General features: G+C 40.1%; 1 protein-coding gene across 2 annotated transcripts in view; it reads right to left on the bottom strand.

Moving 5' to 3' along the window:
- SWAP70 (SWAP switching B-cell complex 70kDa subunit) overlaps positions 1 to 24,249 on the bottom strand; it is an 85,232-nt gene that overhangs the window by 42,598 nt on the left and 18,385 nt on the right. For both annotated transcript variants that reach the window (XM_011947616.1, XM_011947617.1), the window contains exon 2: positions 14,172 to 14,312. In XM_011947616.1, the coding sequence (XP_011803006.1) occupies positions 14,172 to 14,312 (141 nt within the window). The remainder of the gene's footprint in view (positions 1 to 14,171; positions 14,313 to 24,249) is intronic.

Genomic DNA, 24,249 nt, shown 5'->3' with positions numbered 1-24,249 from the left:
CCAGCCACCTCGCCCGGCTAGCTTTTTGTATTTTTTAGTAGAGACGGGGTTTCACCATGTTAGCCAGGATGGTCTCGAACTCCTGACCTCGTGATCCGCCCGTCTTGGCCTCCCAAAGTGCTGGGATTACAGGCTTGAGCCACCGCGCCCGGCCCCTTATGAACTTCTTAAAAACATTTTTTCTGTAGCCTACTTTATCATAAGAATAACAGTATATAATACATTTTACATTAAAATATGTGCTAATCAACTGTTTATGTTATTGGTAAGCCTTCCAGTCAACAGTAGGCTATAAGAAGATAAGTTCTAGGGGAGTCAAAAGCTATCCTTGGAGGCCAGGCACAGTGGCTCATGCCTGTAATTCCAGCACTTTGGGAGGCCAAGGCAGGTGGATCGCTTGAGTTCAGGAGTTTGAGATCAGCCTGAGCAACATGGTGAAAGCCCATCTCTATCAAAAATTCAAAAAATCAGCCAGGAGTGGTGGCATGCATCCATGGTCCTAGCTGCCCAGGAGGCTGAGGTTGGGGGGAGATTGCACCACTACACTCCAGCCTAGATGACAAAGTGAGAGACTTTGTCTCAAAAAAAAGTTATAGTTGGATTTTCAACTGTGTGAGTTCAAGGGTCAACTGTACATTTACAAACTTCACATGGCTAGTAAATATCAAAACCAAAGATTAAACTCAAGCTCAGCAGGGTGTGGTGGCTCACGCCTATAATTTCAATGCTTTGGGAGGCTGAGATGGGAAGACTGCTTGAGACCAGCAGCTCGAAACCAATATGGGCAATATAGTGCCATCTTATTTCTAAAAAAAAAGTTTTTTTTTTTTAATTAGCTGAGCATGTTGGCACGTGCCTGTAGCCCCAGCTACTCAGGAGACTGAAGCAGGAGGATCACTTGAGCCTGGGAGGTGGAGGCTGCAATAAAGGCAAGACTGTGCTGCTGCACTCCAGCCTAGGCGACAGAGTGAGACTCTGAGGAAGAAAAAAAAATCCAGCCTGGGCAACATAGTGAGACTTCTGTCTCTAAAGAAAAACATTTTTTAATTAGTAGGGTATGGTGGTTTGTGCCTATAGTCCTAGCTTGTCAGGAGGCTGAGGTGGGAGTATCGTTTGAGCCCAGAAATTCACGGCTGTAGTGAGCTGTCATCGTGTCACTGTACAAATCCACACTCTAGTCTGGGTGACAAAGCGCAACTCTGTCTCAAATGCCAGCTCTTCCCACCATACCAAATTGCTTGTAGAACTCAGTAGGTGGAGGTCATCTATGGGATGAACGCCATCTATGCAGAACATTTCCAAGGCCACTACCACCAACTCTTATCTATCCACACCCCACAAAACACTAAGTGGAAGATATCCCACACAGGGGAAATGACATGTGCACAAAAGCTGATAGCCTTGCTCTGGGAACAAGAAGTGATTCTATGTGGATTATGTGGTGAATCATAGGGTTCCTGAGGGGAAGTGGCTAGATACACAGCTGGAAAAGCAAACATAAGACCAAATCACAAAGGGCTTCATAATTTTAAGAAATAGCCTGTAGGAAAACAGTTCAAGGATTTTAGAACGAAACACATAAAGAACTCCTACAATTCAATAACAGAAAAACAAGCGAATTTTAAAATGGACAAAGAAATTATTCAACACGTCTCCAAAGACATACAAACGACCAACAAGCATATGCGAAGATGCTCAACATCACTTATGATCGGGGAAATGCAAATCAAAACACAATGTGATATCACCTCACACCTGTTAGAATGCTCACTATCAAAAAAACAGAAAATAACAAGTGTTATTGTTAGGATGTGGAGAAATCCAAACCCTTGCACACTGTTGGTGGGATTGTAACATGGTGCAGCTGCTATGGAAAACAGTGTGGAAGTTCCTCAAAAAGTTAAAAATAGAATGACCATATGATCTAGCAACCCCACTTCTGGGTATATATCCAAAAGAACTGAAAACAGGACCTTAATGAGACATTTGCACACCTATACCCACTACAGCATAATTCACAATAGCCAAGACGTGGAAGCAAACTAAATATCCATCCAAGGATGAATGGATAAAGAAAATGTGATATACATTGGATACAGTGTACAATTCTTGGGAGACAGGTGCACCAAAATCTCAGAAGTTACCACTAAATAGCTTATCTATATAACAACAAAACCACCTGTTGCCCCAAAACTATTAAAAAGTTTTAAAAAGTAAAAAAACAAAAAAAATTTTTTAAAGAAAATGAGGGCCAGGCCCAGTGGCTCACGCCTATAATCCCAACACTTTGGGAGGCCAAGACAGGTGGATCACTTGAAGTCAGGAGTTCAAGACCAGCCTGGCCAACATGGTGAAACCGCATCTCTACAAAAAATACAAAAATTAGCCGGGCACGGTGGCAGGCAGCACCTGTAATCCCAGCTACTCGAGAGGCTGAGGCAAGAGAGTCACTTGAACCCCAGAGGCGGAGGCTACAGTGAGCCAAGATTGCACCACTACACTCCAGCCTGGACAACAGGGCGAGAAGAAGAAAAAGAAAATGTGTTATATACATACAATGGAGTATTATTCAGCCTTTAAAAAAAGAAGGAAATCCTGTCATACATTGCAATAGGGAAGAACCCTGAGGACACCATGTTGAGTGAAATAAGCCAATCAAAAAAAGACAAATACAGCATGATTCTACTTATAATAAAGTAATCAAACACACTTTAAAAAGATAGTAGAGGCCGGGCGCGGTGGCTCAAGCCTGTAATCCCAGCACTTTGGGAGGCCGAGACGGGCGGATCACGAGGTCAGGAAATCGAGACCATCCTGGCTAACACGGTGAAACCCCGTCTCTACTAAAAATACAAAAAACTAGCCAGGCGAGGTGGCGGGCGCCTGTAGTCCCAGCTACTCAGGAGGCTGAGGCAGGAGAATGGTGTAAACCCGGGAGGCGGAGCTTGCAGTGAGCTGAAATCCGGCCACTGCACTCCAGCCTGGGAGACAGAGCCAGACTCCGTCTCAAAAAAAAAAAAAAAAAAGATAGTAGAATGGTGATTGCCAGGACCAGGGGGAGAAGGAAAAAATGTGTTGTTCAAAAGGTATAGAGTTTCAGTTCTGCAAGATAAAAAAAGTTCCAAAGATCTGTTGTACAACAATGCGCATACAATTAAAAATACTGTACTATACCCTTAAAACTGTTAAGAGGATAAATTTACATTATATATTCTTACCAGTTTTTTTAAAGTACAAAATCCATAGTTTTCATAGAAAATAGTGCATAAAGCATTAGTAATCAAGTGTTTTCACACAAGGTATAATGTCAAACAAAATAAGGGAATTCCATCTTGGGTTTCCAGAATTTCATATATCATAAATTACACCAAATGGTTTTCAAGGTTCTAAGAACAAGAATAAAGAAATATATGCGAAAGAATCTTGCTAAAGAAGAAAAACGCTTCCTTCCTGTAGGAGATAGGTAAAAATGAAGAAAAAAAGGAAAAAAAATGCTGCAAAGTATTTATTATTAAATTATATGATGTACTGACCATATACACAGCTGTAACAATAAAAAAACGAGTTCTTTATGTGTTAATGTGAAATATCACCAAGATATGACATGAAGGTACACAACACAAAGAATTACACAATGTCCAGTGAAAAACGCAAGTCACAAAATACTATATAGAACATGATCCTATTTTTATGACTCCAGAGTAAAAATTAATCATACATTAAGATATACATATATAACAAAACTTTTTTCTAATGTGACAGGAAAATGCACATAAAATTCAGGATGGTGGCTTCCTCTTGGGAGGAGGCAGGGAAATGAAAAAAGAGAAGAGCAAAGAGGTTGAGGCAACAACATTAGTGATGTGTTTCCCAAAATGAGTGGTAGGTTCACAGATGTTCATTTTATTATGCTTTATAATTTTCATATATCCTACAAATATTCTTTTATATATATCATAAAATAAATAAAAAGACAAAATGGGGGAAAAAAACAAGTGCTGATCAATGTATACAGATCACCAAGTGTACACAGATCACCAGTGTATACAGATCACCAAGTGTATACAGATCAACCATTTGTGTACAAAGGGGAAAGAAAAGATCATCTCTGCTGTTTGTATAAAGTGTAGCAATGTCTGCATCAATATGTCTTTGAGCTGAACTGCAGCTCAAAACTCTTATTCTAGATCCTGTCTTTTACTGTGTATCTGTGGATATGCAAATATGTGTTACCTGTCTACTACAGGTCAGTCAGCATCTGGTATGGGAGGAGTCCCACATAAAATAAGACGTATGTACTCTCTAAGGAGCTTCTAGGGCAGGGAGGAAGACAGACTAACAGTTACATGCAAATGCTCCAATAAAGGGGAATACAGGGAACTCTAGCATCTAATTCAGCAGGGCACAGTGGTTCATGCCTGTAATCTCAGTGCTTTGGCAGGCCAAGGCAGGCAGATGACTTGAGGCCCGGAGTTCGAGACCAGCCTGGCCAACATGGTGAAACCCCATCTCTACTAAAAATACAAATTACCCAGGCGTGGTAGCTCGCACTTGTAATCTCAGCTACTCGGGAGGCTGAGGCATGAGAATCACTAGAACCCGGGAAGTGGAGGTTGCAGTGAGCTGAGATCATACCACTGCACTCCAGCCTGGGCAACACAGAAAGACTGTCTCAAAGAAAAAAAAGAGAGAGAAGATGGAGGTTCTCTTTCCTTGCCTAATGCAGCCATGGTTCGTGGTCCCAAGAAGCATATGAAGCAGGTAGCAGCTCCAAAGCATTGGATGCTGGATAAATTGACCAGTGTGTTTGCACAGTGAGGTCATATATACACACAGTAAAGCCATAAATATATATATGGTCTCTCTCTATATCAGTAAACAGAATTATGCCTGTTATTAAAATATTATAGAACATACTGGGAAATTAACAGAAATCCAGAATTTGGATAGGGATGATGGCCACACAACATAGTAAATACACTCACAACCATTTTACTGTACACTTTAAAATGGTAAGTTTTATGTTATGTGAATTGTATCTCAATGGTTTTATACTTTCATAAGACCATTTAAACCACAGCAAAAGTCCAGAGCCAAGAAAATGGAGAAAGTAAAATGGTAGGCTCTTCTCATATAACTACATATATATTTCTAACCTCAAACTCTTTCCTGAGTCCCAGTTCTATATTTTATTACAACTCACATGAAATCATGAATTCTTTGAAATCAAAGGCCATATCTTATTCAGCTTTGTATCCCCTCTGCCTGGTTTGCAGTATTAATTTGTTCATTCATTCATTCAAATCATTGTGTGTGTTTATGAGGTATCAGTTACTCTGCTAAGAGCTGGATAACAGTGAACCAGTTCTTGCTGTCACAGACCTTATTATACTCTGGAGAGAGAATCAGATGCCAAACAATACAGCAACAACCCAACCACTAGTAAGTGCTATAGAGGAAAAGCACAGGCTGCTGTGGGAAACACATTACAGGAGAGCTGGTTAGCTCTGGGAAGGGTGGGTGCTACCAGGAGAAACCTCCCTGAGGAAGTGACAATCAAGTCCAGAGCTAAAGGATGAACAAAAATTCGCTGCCTTTGATGGGCAGAGTTGGCCTTACAACACAGAAAGCAGCACGTCTTAAGGTTCTGAGGCAGGAAGGGTCTTGGTAATCTGAGGTACAGAGAAAAGGCCAACATGGTTACACTAAAGTGAACAACCCACATGTCCAACAACTGATGAACTGAATATGTAAACAAAACATGGTATATCCATAACAGAATGTTATTCAGCCATAAAAAGGAATGAAGTATTGTTACAGGATACAACGCAGATGAACCTTGAAAACATTATGCTAAGTGAAAGAAACCAGATACAGAAGGCTGGCTACTGTATGATTCTACTAATATTTTATGTCCAGAATAGGCAAATACATATAGACAGAAAGTAGATTTGCACTTGCGTAGAGCTATAGGGGAGAGGGGGTGATTGCTAAGTGGGTATGAGATTTTGGGGGCAGCAGTGAGATGAAAATATTCTAAAATCAATTGTGGTAATGATTATAGTGAATGAACAAAAAAACCACTAACCGGTACATGTTAAATAGACTAATTGTATGGTATGTGACTTACATCTCAATAAAACCACTATTTTAAAAAACAATATATCTTTACAGCACATGACTCATATTGTTGGCCAAAGTATTCATCAGTATAAAGTCATTCATGTTTCTTAGCATGAAACCCCTTTATTTACTCAAAAGTTTATAGTCCTCTATAGTTTCACAAATGTAATGAAAATGTAGGGTCCAACTTGGTCATTGCACCAAATTAAAACTATGCAACTTTCAGTCAGGTGCAGTGGCTCACACCCATAATCCCAGCACTCTGGGAGGACAAGGCAAGAGGATCACTTGAGCCCAGGAGTTCAAGACCAGCCTGGACAACATAGTGGATCTCTACAAAAAAAAAAAGTTAAAAATTAGCCAGGCATGGTGGTGCACACCTGTAATTCCAGCTACTCCCCAAGCTACTTGGGAGGCTAAGGTGGGAGGATCTCTCGAGACCAGCAGGGCAAGGTTGCAGTGAGCCACGATCATGTCGCTGCACTCCAGCCTGGGCAACAGAGCAAGACTTTATCTCAGAAAACAAAAAAACAAAACAAAACAAAGAAAATGCACACTATGTAACTTTCAAACAACAATGAACGAAAAAATAACACAGGCTAAAGGGCAATCAAAAAGAACCACACGAAAGCACAGGTTTGAGTGTTTAAGAACAGTACCACTTCCGATTAAATGATGTTGTTAGACACACATTTGAAGTGCTTTCAGCGTTGACGGGATAGTCATTTAATTAACAGAAGAAACTTGAAACAACACTTTATACAAGAATTATAAGTGACATATGAACAATAAGAAAGTACAGCAAGAGGAAAAGCATAAATGTTAGACTAGAAAAACAGAATGCAGAGGCAGCTAGGCTCTAGAGGATAGACATACTGAACTGAAATGTTTCTCTGTTTTTCTTTTGTGTATGTTTCCAAAAAAACAAAAACAAAAAGGCTTCTGTTGGAAAGCACCAGATTCCCCAACTGGAACTTGGCATACTGCCAATGTATTAATGATTTTAATCATATAGCCCAAACCAAGCCTTAATATGAGAATCAGAGAAAATAACTGGTAAGATTTGGACTAGCAAGCCTAATCAGCCATTAAATCTCATGGAAGAACTAGACTGCCTTAAAAATATGCTGAAGGAAAACTAGTTTTTTACATACTTTATTGGTACTAACTAGAAGGTAGTAATATACCACTTTCTTCAATTATTCACTGTCACATAATCACATAATTCAGCAATAGTGTCTCTCTGCCCAAAAAAAAAAAAAAAACCCACAAGTTTCTTTCTAGATGTTTAAGGAACATTCCTTTATTAAAAAAGGATTTTTTTGTTTTTTTGGTTTTTTTTTTACAGACAAGGTCTTACTTTGTTGTCCAGGCTGCTCTAGAACTCCTGGGCTCAGGTGATCCTCCTACCTCAGCTTCCCAAAGTGCTGAGATTATGGGCATAACCTACGACGCCCAGCCAAGAAGGAATTTAAAAATTTAACATTTGGGGCCAGGCGTGGTGGCTCACGCCTATAATTCCAGTACTTTGGGAGGCTGAGGCGGGCGGATCACCTGAGGTCAGGAGTTCAAGACCAGCCTGGCCAACATGGTGAAACCCCCGTCTCTATTAAAAATACAAAAATAAGCCGGACGTGCTGGCATACGCCCGTAATCCCAGCTACTCAGGAGGCTAAGGCAGGAAAATCGCTTGGACTCAGGAGGCAGAGGTTGCAGCGAGCCAAGATCACGCCATCGCACTCCAGCCTGGGGAACAAGAGTGAGACTTCGTCTCAAAAAAACAAAAGTTAACATTTGGAAGGATAAAATACTTGGTAAAGGAATAACAGACAGGTTAATCATTTGAGGTCTCAGGAAAGCTGAAAATTAATTCTATCAATGTAAAAGAACAAAGTAAATACAAAACCCAACCATAAAAATTACTTTTTGGGAAGTTTTAAAATAATTTAACTGTTGGTACCAGCCTCCTCAGAATAATTCTCCCAGGCAAAGGCAGAAAACCCCTAAAACAACCTGGGGAAAAAAAAACGAAAACACTGACCAAAATGAATACTAAGGAACACCACACACTAAGACAAGAGAATCACCTTAAAACAACTTGAGACAGAACAGAAGAAAACTGGATGAAAGCTGAGCTACTTTGAGGTAATCAAAATGGCTTTTAAACAACTTTACCCCTTCCTGCCTTCGACCAAGATTTCCCCTATGTATCCAAATATTAGACACTCGAAAAAACTTAATTCCTAAAGGGAGTAATCAATCCTTCAATAGTACAGCTAAAGAAACATTGGTGGTGAAGTTAAATAGCTTAGGTTCAAAAATCTACCTACCCCTTATTAGCTAGGCCACCTTAAGCCATTTCCTCCTTAGGTAATGGGGGATAATTCCAGTTCTGCCTCACAGAATTAACATAAGGATCAAATGAGACAGTACGTATACATGACAGTATACCTTGTGACTGTTTAATAACCATTTCATATTTTCTCTGCATAACTGATTATAATCCAAGTTTTATGTTAACATTCTTCAGTCACTGTTGGCATTTCTTTTTCCAACCAAGTTTCAAACAAGGCACTAATCTTTGCTCAATTTAAACTCAAACCATGGAAACCTTGGCTGCTTTACTTGAATTGCAGGACTGGCAAAATTCCACTCCAGGTGGCTAAGAAATAATAAACAAGGGCTCACTGTTTCATCACATCCTCATTCCCTCCGTGAATAAGTTTCTCTCCAAATTTAGTGGCTCATTTTGGACTTTCAAAATACTACTATATTTCCTCCCCCAGTTATAGAACTTTTAAAACATTGAAATACTAAAACAAAGAACATTTTAAAACTAAATAAAATTCCGTAAGTTTAAAGAATGTCACACCAAGGAAAACAAAATGCAGTAGTAGGGTACAGCACTTCAAGATATTAAACCATGTTTCTCTATTCACTAGCCCAGCACACACAAATTCTAGCATTGAAATAAGAAAAACAAAATCAGGTTTCTAAGAATTTCCCAGTATGTTCTATAATATTTTAATAACAGACACAATTCTATTTACTGTCTATATCTAGAGACAATATATATATATATGGCCTCACTGTGTCACCCAGGCTGCAGTGCAGTGGCACCATCACAGCTCACTGTAACCTCGAACTCCTAGGCTCAACTGATCCTCCCACCTCAGCCTCTTGAGTAGTTAGGACTACAGGCATGTGCCACCACGCCTGGCTAATTTTTAAGATTTTTAATAGAGAGAGGATCTCACTATGTCACCCAGGATGGTCTTGAACTTCTGGGTTCACATGATGCTCCTACCTCAGCCTCCCAAAGCACTGGGATTACAGGTATGAGCCACTGTGCCCAACCAGTGTCTGTCATTAAACACACATACACACAGCAGATCATCAAATACTTGTGTTCTATAGTTTTATTGTAAGTATATATGAAATATATTCAGCAAATATTTGACATATTAGACATACATACAATAAAACTATAGAACACAAATAAGCTATCTGAGCAATACACAGAACAGCAACACAAAAAAGCATTATACTATAAAGTCCTGAGACTTTACACATCAATTTTGGTACAATTTAATTATTTTTTATTAAGATATAATTCACATACCATAAAATTCACCCTTTTAAAGTATACAATTCAGTGGTTTTCAATATATTCATAAGGCTTTATCACTGGTTAATTCTAGAATATTTTCATTATCCCAAAAAGAAACCCAAGACCATTAATAATCACTCACCATTCCTATCTCCCCCTTACCCCAAGAAACCTCTAATCTACTTTGTATCTCTATTCACTTGCCTATTTTGGACATTTCATATAAATAGAATCATACCATATGATGCTTTTGTGGATTTAATGAAATCTTACCTTTCATTATCATGTGGTTTTTCTTCCTTCTTTTTTTCCTAAAGCATGATCATGTACCACATGATAACTATAGTTAATAACAATGTATTAAACACCTAAAAATTGCTGAGAGTAGAAATATTCTCACCACAAATAAGGATGTGAAGTAATGCACATTACCTAGTTTCACTTTACCATTCCACAATGTATACACATTGCAAAGCATCATGTTGTATCCCATAAATATATTTTTTTGGTCAATTAAAAAAATAAACACGAAGAAGAGAAAAAAGCACGATCACGGCAATGTTATCATCTCTGCAAGGGAAATTCTTCAAAAACATGCATTGAGGTTGGGCACAATGGCTCACATCTGTAATCTCAACACTTTGGGATGCTGAAGAAGGCAGATCACCTGAGGTCAGGCGTTGGAGGCTAGCCTGGCCAACATGGTGAAACTCCATCTTTACTAAAAATACAAAAATTAGCCCGGTGTGGTGGCACATGCCTGTAGTCCCAGCTACTCAGGAGGCTGAGGAAGGAGGATGGCTTGAGCCCGGGAGGCAGAGGACACAGTGAGCCAAGATTATGTCAGTGCACTCCACACTGCAGCCTGGGGGACAAAGAGAGACTCCATCTCAAAAAACAAACAAACAAACAAAAAACAGGGCAGGCACAGTGGTTCACGCCTGTAATCCCAGAACTTTGGGAGGCCAGTGCTGGCAGATCACCTGAGGTCAGGAGTTTAAGACCAGCCTGGCCAACATGGTAAAACCCCATCTCTACAAAAAAAAGCAAAACTTAGCCGGGTGTGGCGGCACGCACCTATATAATCCCAGCTACTGGGGAGGCTGCGGCAAGAGAATCACTTGAACCCAGGAGGCGGATGGTAAAACCCCATCTCTACAAAAAAAAGCAAAACTTAGCCGGGTGTGGTGGGGCGCGTCTTTGTAATCCCAGCTACTGGGGAGGCTGTGGCAAGAGAATCACTTGAACCCAGGAGGCGGAGGATGCAGTGAGCTGAGATCATGCCACTGTACTCCAGCCTGGGTGACAGAGCGAGACCTGGTCTCAAACACAAACAAACAAAAAACATGTATTGGTCAGGCATGATGGCTCACATCTGTAATCCCAGTACTGTGGTAAGCCCAGGTGGGAGGACTGCATGAGGGCAGGAGTTCAGACCAGTCTGGGCAACATAATGAGATCCCGTCTCTATAAAAAATGTTACAACTTAGCCAGGTGTGGTGGCACGCAGCTGTAGTCCTTACTACTCAAGAGGCTGAGGCAAGAGGACTACTTTATTTTTTATTTTTTTTTTTTTTTGAGACGGAGTCTCGCTCTGTCACCCGGGCTGGAGTGCAGTGGCCGGATCTCAGCTCACTGCAAGCTCCGCCTCCCGGGTTCACGCCATTCTCCTGCCTCAGCCTCCCGAGTAGCTGGGACTACAGGCGCCAGCCACCTCGCCCGGCTAGCTTTTTGTATTTTTTAGTAGAGACGGGGTTTCACCGTGTTAGCCAGGATGGTCTCGAACTCCTGACCTCGTGATCCGCCTGTCTCGGCCTCCCAAAGTGCTGGGATTACAGGCTTGAGCCACCGCGCCCGGCCTGAGGACTACTTTATTTAGCACAGGAGTTCAAGGTTGCAGGGAGCTGTGACGGCATTACTGCACTCCAGCCTACCCGACAGAGCAAGACACTGTCTCAAAAAAACAAAAAACATGTATAACACATGAAATACACACACACATATACACAGGCATGCATACACATAAAGAAAGATCAGGAAATTGTATTGTAAGGCTGATATGGAATAACAGATATGGATACAAAGATTACCACACAGATGAACATTGTAATTTTTGGAATCTTTGCTGCAAAATTCTTGAAAAATATTTGTTGGTTTCTAAAAAGAATCCTGGCTGGGCACAGTGGCTCATGCCTGTAATCCCAGCACTTTGGGAGGCTGAGGTGGGAGGAACACCTGAGGTCAGGAGTTCAAGACCAATCTGGTCAACATGATGAAACCCCGTCTCTACTAAAAATACAAAAAATACATGGGCGTGGTGGTGTGTGCCTGTAATCCCAGCTACTCAGAAGGCTAAGGCAGGTGAATCGCTTCAGCCCGGGAGGCAGAGGCTGCAGTGAGCCGAGATCGTGGCACTGCACTCCAGCCGGGGCAACAAGAGCAAAAAAAAGAAAAGAAAAGAATCCTGACCAACATTTTGGCATTTTCCAAACTATTAAATTATTATTATAAATGTTAATTACTATACTTCACTATTATAAAAAGACAAACTATTTTAAAATTATATAAAAACAATAAAAAATCTGAAGCCACAGAAAAACATGCATATAGTTGTGTATTTAGGTTTGATGCAAAAATTGAGTTTTTAAAAATTTTTAAATGTTTTATTTATATTTTTACTATGTTGCTCAGGCTAGTCTTGAACTCCTGACCTCAAACAATCCTCCCACCTCAGCCTCCCAAAACACTGGTATTACAGATGTAAGCCATTGTACCCAGCTGCAAGTATTTTACTTTTAATTCGAAAGTATTATCATTATCATTTTTTTGAAAGGCATTACTGAAATATACTTGTTACAGAGAATGGTCTGAGCAAAAAATAATAAAAATAAATATAAATTTAAAAATTAGAAGTATATAAAGACCCCTCAAAAAAAAAAATTGCCGGTACATACGAAACCAGATTGTTTTCTTCTTAAAAAAAAAAAACAGATACATGTACAGTACGTGCAGGTTTGTTACATAGGTATATACGTGCCATGGTGGTTTGCCGCACCTATTGACCTATCCTCTAAGTTCCCTCCCCTTGTCCCCCAAACCTCAACAGGTCCTGGTGTGTGTTGTTCCCCTCCCTGTATCCATATGTTCTCATTGTTCACCTCCCACTTATAAGTGAGAACACGTGGTGTTTGGTTTTCTGTTACTGGGTTACTTTGCTAAGGATGATGGATGGCTTCCAGCTTCATCCATGTCCCTGCAATGGACACGATCTCATTCTTCTTTACGGCAGCATAGTATTCTGTGGCATATATGTACCACATTTTCTTTATCCAGGCTATCATTGATGGGCATTTGGGTTGGTTCCACGTCTTTGCTATTGTAAATAGTGCTGCAATAAACATAAGTGTGCGTGTATCTTTTTTTTTTTCCTGAGACGGAGTTTCGCTCTTATTGTCCAGGCTGGAATGCAATGGCGTGATCTCAACTCACTGCAACCTCTGCCTCCCAGGTTCAAGCGATTCTCCTGTCTCAGCCTCCCAAGTAGCTGGGATTATAGGAGTATGCCACCACACCTGGGTAATTTTTGTATTTTTAGTAGCGACGGGGTTGCATCGTATTGGTCGGGTTGGTCTCGAACTCCTAACCTCTGGTGATCCGCCCACCTCAGCCTCCCAAAGTGCTGGGATTACAGGTGTGAGCCACCCTGCCCAGCCATGAATGTATCTTTATAGTAGAATGATTTCTATTCCTTTGGGTATATACCCAGCAATGCGATTGCTGGGTCAGATGGTATTTCTGGTTCTAGATACTTGAGGAATTGCCACACTGCCTTCCACAATGGTTGAACTAATCTACATTCCCACCAAGAGTGTAAAAGCGTTCCTATTTCTCCACAGCCTCACCAGTATCTATTGTTTCCTGGCTTTCTAATAATCACTATTCTGACTGGCGTGAGATGGTAACTCATTGTGGTTTTGATTTGCTTTTCTCTGATGATCAGTGATGTTGAGCTTTTTTTTCATACATTTGTTGGCTGCGTAAGTGTCTTCTTTTGAGAAGTGTCTGTTCATATCCTTTGCCCACTTTTTGATAGAGTTTTCCCTTGTAAATTTATTTAAGTTCCTTGCAAATTCTGGATATTAGACCTGATTTTTTTAAAGCGCCCTGAGAGAGAACAGGTACAGATTAACACAAAACACAGTTCTTAATTTCAAAGAATGAACCAAGTTGGAAAAACATCAAACCAAGTTTAGAAGACAGTGGAGGAGAGGGAAGAATAAGAAGCACTGTCAGTCTCTCATTCTTTCTTCCTTTCTGATTTATCTAGTGATTCTTTGTACCTCAACTCCTTAGTGAACTCACCAACAGGGGGCTTTGGGGCCCACTTGAAACATGCAAACCAAACAATGCTGCACCCAAAAAAATGTTAGAATCATACCTTTTCCAAAATGAACCTGTTTAAATAAGGCATGTAGCCCTGGTTGGATACTGGCCCCTCATCATCATCCCTGAAGTGCTCTTCAAGGGCAACCGGGTCATGAGGAACCTTCAGCACCGTGCACAAGTTATGGGAAAGGACCTGCAAGGGAAAAGAAAATCGTTTAAAGACTCCCACTAACCAGCACATGACACCTTCACCGTGAACACAACACGCTGCTCCCTGTCCTGGATAGAGAAAGATGGAAAATAAACTAGCAAAAACAGGGTGAGGGCTGCTCAGGTGCCAGCCCCTACTTGTCACCTGTTACGCTTTCTCATTCCTTCCCAGGTTTGGTTCACTTAGAACTAGTCTCTCCTACAACATAATACTCCTGTGGTCTTTTGCTAATTTATCCACATCAGGAAGAAAAGCGGGGGGAGAAGTGTAAGAGAATGCATTCAAAATTAAACTTTTTGCCAAATAGAGCACAGTCAGCCAATTAGAGCTGTTCCGAGAAAGAACCTGGTATTGGGATGGCAGCCAGGGGTTCTGGACAAGGAGGCTGACCTAGGCAAGTCACAACCTCTCCAGGCTTTAGTTTTCTCATTTATTCAATATAAAGGGGCCAAATTAATAACCAAATATTAATTAGGAATCTCTAAGTATCTAAATATTTCTAAAATTCTATGACTAGGCTAAGTTTCAGCATGAGTGTAAAAGAATAGAAATATAAAAAGAGAAAGAAATCCAGGGCCTGGATTAAAAATAAGAAAAAATTAAATAGCAAAAATTGGAGTCACTAACATGGTTAAAAATATTTATAGAAAACTTGCATTCCATAGCATAAATACATATAAAGGGCTACTGGTCTTGCAATAACCTAAGTTCACACTTCAATGCCCAGATACAGTAGTTAAATTAGCAGTCTGGGCTACCTTAGTATTAACCTTGTTTTACATTAAATGAAAATTTTAAAACAGAACTTAAGTCCCTTCCATTTCATTTGTGCTTTCTGAACAGGTCAAATTATATAGCTAGGGCTGTACTTTCTTCAACAGAGAATCTTCCTAGTTGAACCCTAGGTAAAAACATTCCTTATTTTCCTCAGCCCTAAACATTTAACCTTAAGGAGCCACATTCATATCAATAAATACTTTTATTTGCATTAAGCGAGTCCCTTTTTCTGCATACACATATTTCAGTTAGGAGTTTTTTTAAGATTAAAAATTTTTAATCTATAAAATAATTTGCATATCTTCTTTCTAAATTTGTTTTGTTTCTCAAAGCTTCATTTATGTGGAGATCCTTTTCTACCCGCTCTACTGGTTTTAAGGAAGTAAGTTAAGGAAGTAAATTCACAAATGATTATAAATGCAGTAATGAAGACTTTTATGAGCCTCTACAAAGCAGGCTGTGTTTCTCAAGCAAACCCCGTGTTTGCCAGTAAAGCACATGAAAAGACTACGGTGGAGCTTTTATTGGAGAATCTTGCACCACAGTCAGCAAAATTTTAAATAGATATTTAATTTCTACTAGCCTAGTAAATCCTACATACTAAAGATCAATTTCAAGAATATAAAGTGCTTAAAAACTGTAAAATGCTATGGAAACACAAGTATTAAAGAAATGAAATGCACATTACTCAGATCAGGTTCAAATGTGATTCAAATTTTAAAATCATTTGGAACTCTACCCAAGTTAACAATTCCCAACTACTGGTTAAATTACAGTATATCCATAAAACATAAAAACCATGAGAAAGTTTGCTATGTACTGATATGAAAAGATCTCCAACATAAATTAAGTGAAAAAAACAAGGTACCTAAGAATATGTATGTCATCTTTTGTATGAAAGAAAAGGGAGGAAGAAAAGAAATTCTGGAGAGATATATAAGAAACTAGTAACTGTGAAGGGAAGACAGGTTTGATGAGACCAAGGTTAGAAAAAGACTTCACTGCGCCTCTTCTTTATATTAAGTTTTTTTAAAAAATTAACCTACTCAAAAATGTACTACATATTTTAAAAATTAAATATACATATATATATATATATATATATAAAGTGGCCAGCCTAAGATCACATAGATCAATCTATTTATCTTCATAGCCTATACTTTTTCTTCTACATTAACCTGCTGACTAGAGATGAGGTGTAAAAGGAAGACATATTCCACAGCAATGTACCATGACTAATGGATGAGTGAGCTGTAACGGCAATAAATGAGATCAGAAAAGGAGAAATAGTATGTGTTACAGTGACTTCACAGAGGAAGTGAAATGTAACTTATTGCTTACAGGATAAATAAGGATAGTTTCAGGACAGGAATAGAGGCAAATAGAAAAATTTCCAGATAGGGGAATAACATGATAAAAGTAGTTGATTAATCCAAAGCACTCAGGAAACAAAAAACACCATCTCCTCCATTCCCACCCCGTTCTCTACCTTTGGGTTTCATAGATCGTCTAAGTCAAGTCCTGGCTTTAGATGCCTTGGATGTCATATTGTCATCCTCATCTTATAAATGCTGACTACAGACTCACAGATATTAAATTTGTTTTTCCTGACTAAAGTTACCGAGAACTGAGACTAGAACTCGGGTTTTGTAATCTCTGGTCCAGCACTCTCCAGTAATAAGAAACATATGTCTTTGGTTCTCTAAAGTCAAAAGTGCTCTTTGTACATATAGACACTTAGTTTGATTAAGTGATCCCACTGAAGAAGATACAGATTTGAACTCGAGATTTCAGCCTTGGACAATTAAACAGCACTCCTGTTAAACACACGGATGGCTAAATTCAGTGATAATTTTCTTAACCATATTTACTTAGTTAAGCAAACTGTGAGGAAGGCTGCACATTATACAAGGCACCTAGAAGGGACCTGAACTCCAATGTCTCTGCATCCTCATTATCAAATGAGGAGTTGGACTTGTTTGTAAAACTCTTAACTATTAACCCAAACTCATTTCATAATTTAGATAAGAAGTCCAGCTTTGTGACAGCTTTTTCACCATTAGTAAGGTCTATAAAAGAGAAGTCTTCTTCAAAAAACATAACAACAGGCCAGGCGTGGTGGCTCACGCCAATAATCCTAGCCCTTTGAGGGGCTGAAACAAGTGGATAGCTAGAGCCCAGAAGTTCAATACCAACCTGGATGACATGGCAAAACCCCATCTTCATAAAAAGTACAAAAGCTAGCTGGAGGTGGTGGCATGTGCCTGTAGTCCCAGCCACCTGGGAGGCTGAGATGGGAGGCTGAGGTGGGAGGATCACCTCAGCCTAGGGAGGTCGAGGCTGCATTGAGCTGTGATCATGCCACTGCACTCCAGCCTCGGTGACAGAGGGGGTCCCATCTCGAATATTAATTAATTATAATATATATGTATATATAAAACAACCAACTGAATAAAGCAACAATGAAACAGTATTTCTAAAAGAGGAAAAACTTGTGTACTATCTTTAAAACTTTTCATCAGCAACCTTTCTTTAAAGCTTAGACAGTATCTCAAGTATTTTTTTCTTTTTTAAGATTTATTTTTATTTTTTAAAAATAGAGATGGGGTCTCACTATGTGTGCCCAGGCTGGTCTCAAACTCCTAGGCTCAAGTGATCCTCCCACCTCAGCCTCCCAAAGTGCCAGGATTACACACATGAGCCACCATGCCCGGTCTCAACAAGGTTTTTTGTTTGTTTCTTATTTTGAGGCAGAGTCTCGCTCTGTCGCCCAGACTGGAGTGCAATGGCATGACCTCAGCAACCTCTGCCTCCCAGGTTCAAGCAATCTTCCCACCTCAGTCACCCAAGTAGCGGAATTACAAGCACCTGCCGCCACACCCAGCTAATTTTTGTATTTTTAGTAGAGACAGAGTTTCACCATGTTGGCCAGACTGGTCTCAAACTCCTGACCTCAAGTGATCCACCCACCTTGGACTGACAAAGTGCTGGGATTACAGGCGTGAACCAGTATACCTGGCCAAGGTTTTCTTTTTATAAAAATAAAATATACAAGAAATAAAATTTTTGATGGCCGAAATATAAACTAGTAAAAAGAAGTAAAAGCTCCTCCATAAACTCATACAGCAATTTATGCTTTTTCAAGTAGACTCATACCATCTATTAATCTGTTTTAGCCTCTCCACCGGGAGAGTAGATATTATTGCTATTTTACAGATGAAAAGGCTGAGTCAGAGATTAGGAGATGTGTCCCAAATCACAGAGTTTTATGTGTAGTGAAACTGGGATTAGACCCAAGTCTCCCACTCTGGTGTCCTTTCCATGCTTTGCCACCTTCCCTCTGTTTCTGGAAAAACAGATAGCCCTGCCAGTACAAAGATGAACATGCCTGTGAGTTGTTTCTAAATTTCAGTGATGTGCTGGTGCTACCCTAGCCCCACCCCATCAGCTCCACAGGACCCAACAGAGATGACTGGCACTATTCAGCAGGGCCAAGTCAGTGCCAGTGGCAAGGAAAGTACATGGACCTAGAAGTCTGGGATCATTCTCTCTCTGGGAACCCTCATCTCCCAGCACCCTATCCCTCTGGGGGAAACCGCATTAAGAGGCACTAACCCCTTCCCCAGATGAGAAAGCTGAAAAGCAAATTAAGACAAAAGAATGAGAAAGAGGACTACAAGTTCTTGATTTGTAAAAGGACTGCCCCAGATCACTCTAATCAGGGTGTTTGCAAGTTTCTTGAAAAAGCTGAATTTATCCCACTTCAAATGCCTGCTCCTCCAAAGGCCATTCTTTCAGCACGCACATAATTGCTAAGCAGCTTTGCTCTCATTCTGCTAATTTGAAGAATAAACTATTGTTACCACAATAACAGATCCATATCCATGCCAGAAACTCATGTCTCCAATTCCCTCATAGCTGTCTGCAGTTGCCTCTGCAGGGCCTCTGCTGACAAGATGACTAATTAACTGCATGAGCCCTGCTCCTGTGGTCTGTTCCTGTTCAGTGGTTTGCTTGCCATTTACCCTTTTTAAGCATTTTGCTCCACCATCATGAAAATAAAATCAAGGATGGTAAACAGTGTTTTAACACATGAGTAAGTAGTGTTCACCATCCTTTCTCCAAAGATGTAGAGATTCTAAAAAGTTATTTAAAATGTGCCGCCCAGTAACACAGTTTCCCTTTACAGGATGTGCGTAATGGGCAAGATTCAACACTGAAAAAAAGGGGAGGGGGTGGATTTCTATTCCAAAAGACTTATCTGAACTGACACAATTATAGACTTATAACTCATAATGGGTAATCTTTTTTTAAAACATTAAAATTCCTGTCTGATTTATAAAATTTCAAGCTAATGGCAAATTACCAGAAAATTCTTCCTAACAATGGACCAGCATGACCAATTTCCTACCACAGCTATGCCCTGCCTTAAGAGCATTGTCTACTCTAAGTCCTGCCCATTACCGCATGGACTCACTTTTCCCCTTCCAAACATCTTTTCATCCTGCTTGTCACTGTTTAAGTCTTGCTTATTTTCTCTTATCTTTAATCTATTCAGCCTCAAAAATCTCAGTCACTGTTCACATTGCTCTCGATACCTAAGTGCAATCAATTACCATCCTAGACACTTAAACCAAATCTTCAAGTACCACTAACATCACATTTTCCCCTGCCTAAAAATCATCAGAAGACTACAAAAGTAAAAGCTAAGGAAATATGTGAGTTCTATATTTAAGTCACTCCACAAGCCAGCCCACTTCACCTTCCTTATTTCTTCCCACCCCTCTGCACGAATCATACAAATACAGCCAAATAAGCTTACTAACTGCATCCCAGGCAAACTCTGTACCGCACTGCTTTCTCCCCTGGGCCCTTGCTCAATTTACCCCCGCCTCCTTTCCTACCTAACAAAAATGCCATCTCTTTCTGAAGCCTTCATCACCCAAACCAAGATGATCTTTCTTCACTCTGTTTCCCAAACAGTACCTCTTGTGGTAACTACCACACATGATTTTTCTCTCCTGTAAGACTGCACATTTCTGAAAGGCCCATATCTTACACAACATTGCATGCCCACAGCACCTAGCATGCTGCCCAGAATCCAGAAGACTTTCAATAACTGCTAAGTGAATTCTTTCTAAAAATTATCTTAACATTAAAGCCATGATACTTTACTATTAACAATAATCTTTTTTTTTTTTTTTTTTTTTGAGACGGAGTCTCGCTCTTTCGCCCAAGCCGGAGTGCAGTGGCACTATCTAGGCTCGCTGCAAGCTCTGCCTCCTGGGTTCACGCCATTCTCCTGCCTCAGCCTCCCGAGTAGCTGGGACTACAGGCGCCTGCCACTGCACCCGGCTAATTTTTGTATTTTTAGTAGAGACGGGGTTTCACCGTGTTAGCCAGGATGGTCTCGATCTCCCAACCTCATGATCCACCCGCGTCAGCCTCCCAAAGCGCTGGGATTACAGGTGTTAGCCACTGCACTCGGCCAACAATAATCTTAGAAAATATACTATCTCTATCTCCTCACTTCACAGATAAAAAGACTGTGGCCTGAGACGTGGCCTAAGTCACACAGTAATTAGCAACAAAGTAGGGACTAGAACTCAAATCTCTTCACTATCTATCCCACAGTGATGCCCTGTGCTGGAAACATTTCCCTTCTGCCTAGTCACATCCTTCAAGATTGGGTCATTCATAAACTCTAGGAAATGTTCATGGATTACCACCCTGCCCCATGAACTCGTATTCAGCATTTAACTATGTTCTGTTTCAGATACTAATGGTATCTCATCTAACTGTAGATCAATAAGAGAGGAAACAAATATTTTCCTTCTACATCCTTCAGTGACTAGCATAGGGCTAAGGGAAGATTCAGTAAGAACAGAACACTTACAGACAGATTAAGGAAAAGTAACTCAAAGTCATCTGTTGGAATGCTGTCCACAGAATATATGCCACTGATGTCATACAGTGGCACTGGATTACACTCTAACTGAACTGAACCACCTTTTTAAATTTATTTTGGATAACTTACCAACTTACCCCTCTTCAGAAATGAAACAGAAAATACCGGTAAATTTGACCACATAAAAATGCTTACATTTTCTTTTAAAAAGAAGAAACCATAAACAAACAAGGCAAATAGCTCCAATATTCAAATCATTCTTGTGGGCATGAATAGAAAATTCACAAAAGAAACTAATCACTAATAAAAGAGGATACTTTTCAAGTTGAGGTGGAACTCCGGGGACCTTTAACTTCTAGACTGAATGGCTAAGGCGGTGTAATGCTGTTCGCTGTGTATTATATTTGGTATAACTTTTTTTACTGTTTCTCTACTAAGAACTCCTTTAAATGTGGTTTGTTATTGTGATACCTTTTACAAGGAAACTATACTTGAACAGTTCCAAACTGTACATACTGTATGAAGCTATATGAAGCTTGTCCTCTGAATGGGTTCCTTGTTTCTACATGGAATTTCATAGCTTGCAGTATCATGTAACTAAAGATTAAACCCCACCTTTTACTTCAAAAATAGGTAAATAAAATATAGGAAAAGATGCTTTATCTTGCTAGTAATCAAAAGAATGCACATTAAAAGAGCCTAAGTAATAACTTTTGGCCTAAGTAATAATACCTGGTGTTTGAGGAGCTGTAAGGGAGTAAAGACTACCAATATCCAACACTGCAGAAGGTACAGAGCAGGTTTTCTCAACCTCAGTACTACTGACATTTTGGGCTGAATAATTATTTGTTTGGGGGACAGGGCAGGTAACCTACGCATTGTACAACGTATAGCAGTATCCTGGGTTAAAAACATTTAAAACATCTCAAATACCTGTGAACAGGAAATGGTTAAATACAGAATGATGCATCAACACAATGAAATAGTTCAGTCATTATAAAGGATGGTGTCTGTTATCTATATGCATTGATACAGAAAGATGACCCTAACACAATGCTTAAGAAAAGAGACTACAGGCCCGGCACTGTGGCTCACACCTGTAATCCCAGCACTTAACGGAGGTCAAGGGAGGAGGATCACTTGAGCCCAGGAGTTCAAGACCAGCCTGGGCAACAAAGTAAGACCCTGTCTCTACAAAAAATACAAAAGTTAGCTGAAGGGGGTAGTGTGCGCCTGTGGTCCCAGCTACTAGGGAGGCTGAGGTAGGAGAATCAAATGAGGCCAGGAGGTTGAGGCTGCAGTGAGCCGTGATAGCACCACTGTACTCCAGCCCTGGCAACCGAGCGAGAACCTGTCTCCCAAAAAAATATAAATAAATAAATAAGAAAGAAAGAAAAGAGGATATGAAAGGACACAGAATATGACCCTATTTACACAAAAGGACATATATGTCTATGTATTTACACATGTGTATATGCATGTGTGTGCATGACAGGGGAAGGGAGAGAGATATATAAGAAAGATATTCACTGAAAAGTTAATTGCATCTGCCTTTGGTGGTAGAATTTGAGTGTTTTACCTTCGACTCTGTACTTTAATACATTGAGTATTCTATATATTACCTTTTAATCAGAAAATGAAGCTTTTATATTTTAATATTTTATATATTTTAAATAGAAAATTTAAAAATTAAGTAGGGCTGAGGGCTTGCTATGGTCTGAATGTGTCCCCCAAAATTCATATGTTGAAACTTAATCTCCAATGTGTCAGTATTAAGAGGTGAGGCCTGGCCGGGAGCCGTGGCTCATGCCTGTAATCCCAGCACTTTGGGAGGCCAAGGTGGGCGGATCACGAGGTCAGGAGATCAAGGCCATCCTGGCCAACATGGTGAAACCCCATCTCTACTAAAAATACAAAACTTAGCCAGGCGTGGTAGTGTGTGCCTGTAGTCCCAGCTACTTGGGAGGCTGAGACAGGAGAGTCGCTTGAACCAGGGAGTCGGAGGTCGCAGTGAGCCGAGATCACGCCACTGCACTCCAGCCTGGTGACAGAGCGAGACTCCGTCTCAAAATAAAAAAGAGGTGAAGCCTTTATGTGCTGATTAAGTCAAGAGAGCAGAACTCTCGCAAATGGGATCAATGACCTTATAAAAGAGGTTGAAGGGAGGGAGTTCCCTAGTCTCTTTTGCCCTTCTGCCACATGAGGATACAGCAACAAGGAACCATCTTGAAAGCAGACAGCAAGCCATCACCAGACACACTCAATCTGCCAGCATCTTGATCCTGGTCTTTCCAGTATCCAGAACTGTGATAAATAAATTTATATTATTTATAAATTACCTAGTCTGTGGTATTTTGCTGCAGTATCAGGAATAAGTGGAAACAGGGCTCCTGCCAGAAAACACCAGTAAAATTAGAAAATGAAAAGATCATTGTAGAACTATGAAGTTGATAAAATTAACTTATGTGAGTCATCCACAAAGCAGGCTTTCCCATGCCTCTTTAAAAAGCCACCCTATGGAGGTTGCAGCAGGCCAAGATGGTGCTACTGCACTCCAGCCTGGGCACAGAGCGAGACTCCATCCCCCAAAAAAAAAAAAAGTCACCCTAATGGGCAACAAAGTCCCCCAATTTGGGACAGCCTCCTGAGAGTCCAGCTCCTTAATAAAATACTGCAAAAATGTCTTTTAAGAAGGTAAACCATTTGTGAGAAGATTTAACTCCAGTAAGCTTCTTTATCTTTCTCACTACTCTGTAAGTTCCTTAAAGAGAGGGTCTGTATTTTAGCCATCTGTGCAACATGTATTTTAGCCATCTGTGCAATAGCAAAACCTAATGAAGTACCTAAGAGAGAGCTGTTCAACAAATGTTTGCTAAATTAGTCCCATTTAAGAATTTCCAAGAATTTTTTTCTTTTTTTAAATTTCATTTTGCTACTCTACCATCTTCATCTAGATCTGGGTCTTTGCATTTATTTTACTATACTACCATGTTTCTAGTAAAATTTTTAATTGCAATCTCTAGATCAAATCACTTTCAGAGTGAAAAACAATGCCTCCATTAGTTCTTAACACTACCAGAACAAGTCAAGTGTAACTCATCTGGCCTGAGATCTAGTAGAGAAGTCCAGTTCCTTAAAATTCAAGTACAGACTTCTGAGAAAAGGACACAATAAGAATTAACAAGCATGTGTGAGAGAAGGCTCTATAACAGAAGAGGGGGCTCTGAGTTGTGA

The sequence above is a fragment of the Colobus angolensis genome, unplaced genomic scaffold, assembly GCF_000951035.1.
Source record: "Colobus angolensis palliatus isolate OR3802 unplaced genomic scaffold, Cang.pa_1.0 Scaffold269, whole genome shotgun sequence".
In the NCBI taxonomy this organism is placed as follows: domain Eukaryota; kingdom Metazoa; phylum Chordata; class Mammalia; order Primates; family Cercopithecidae; genus Colobus; species Colobus angolensis.
Note: the sequence above shows the minus strand (reverse complement) of the source record. Positions and strands in the feature narration are given on the sequence as shown.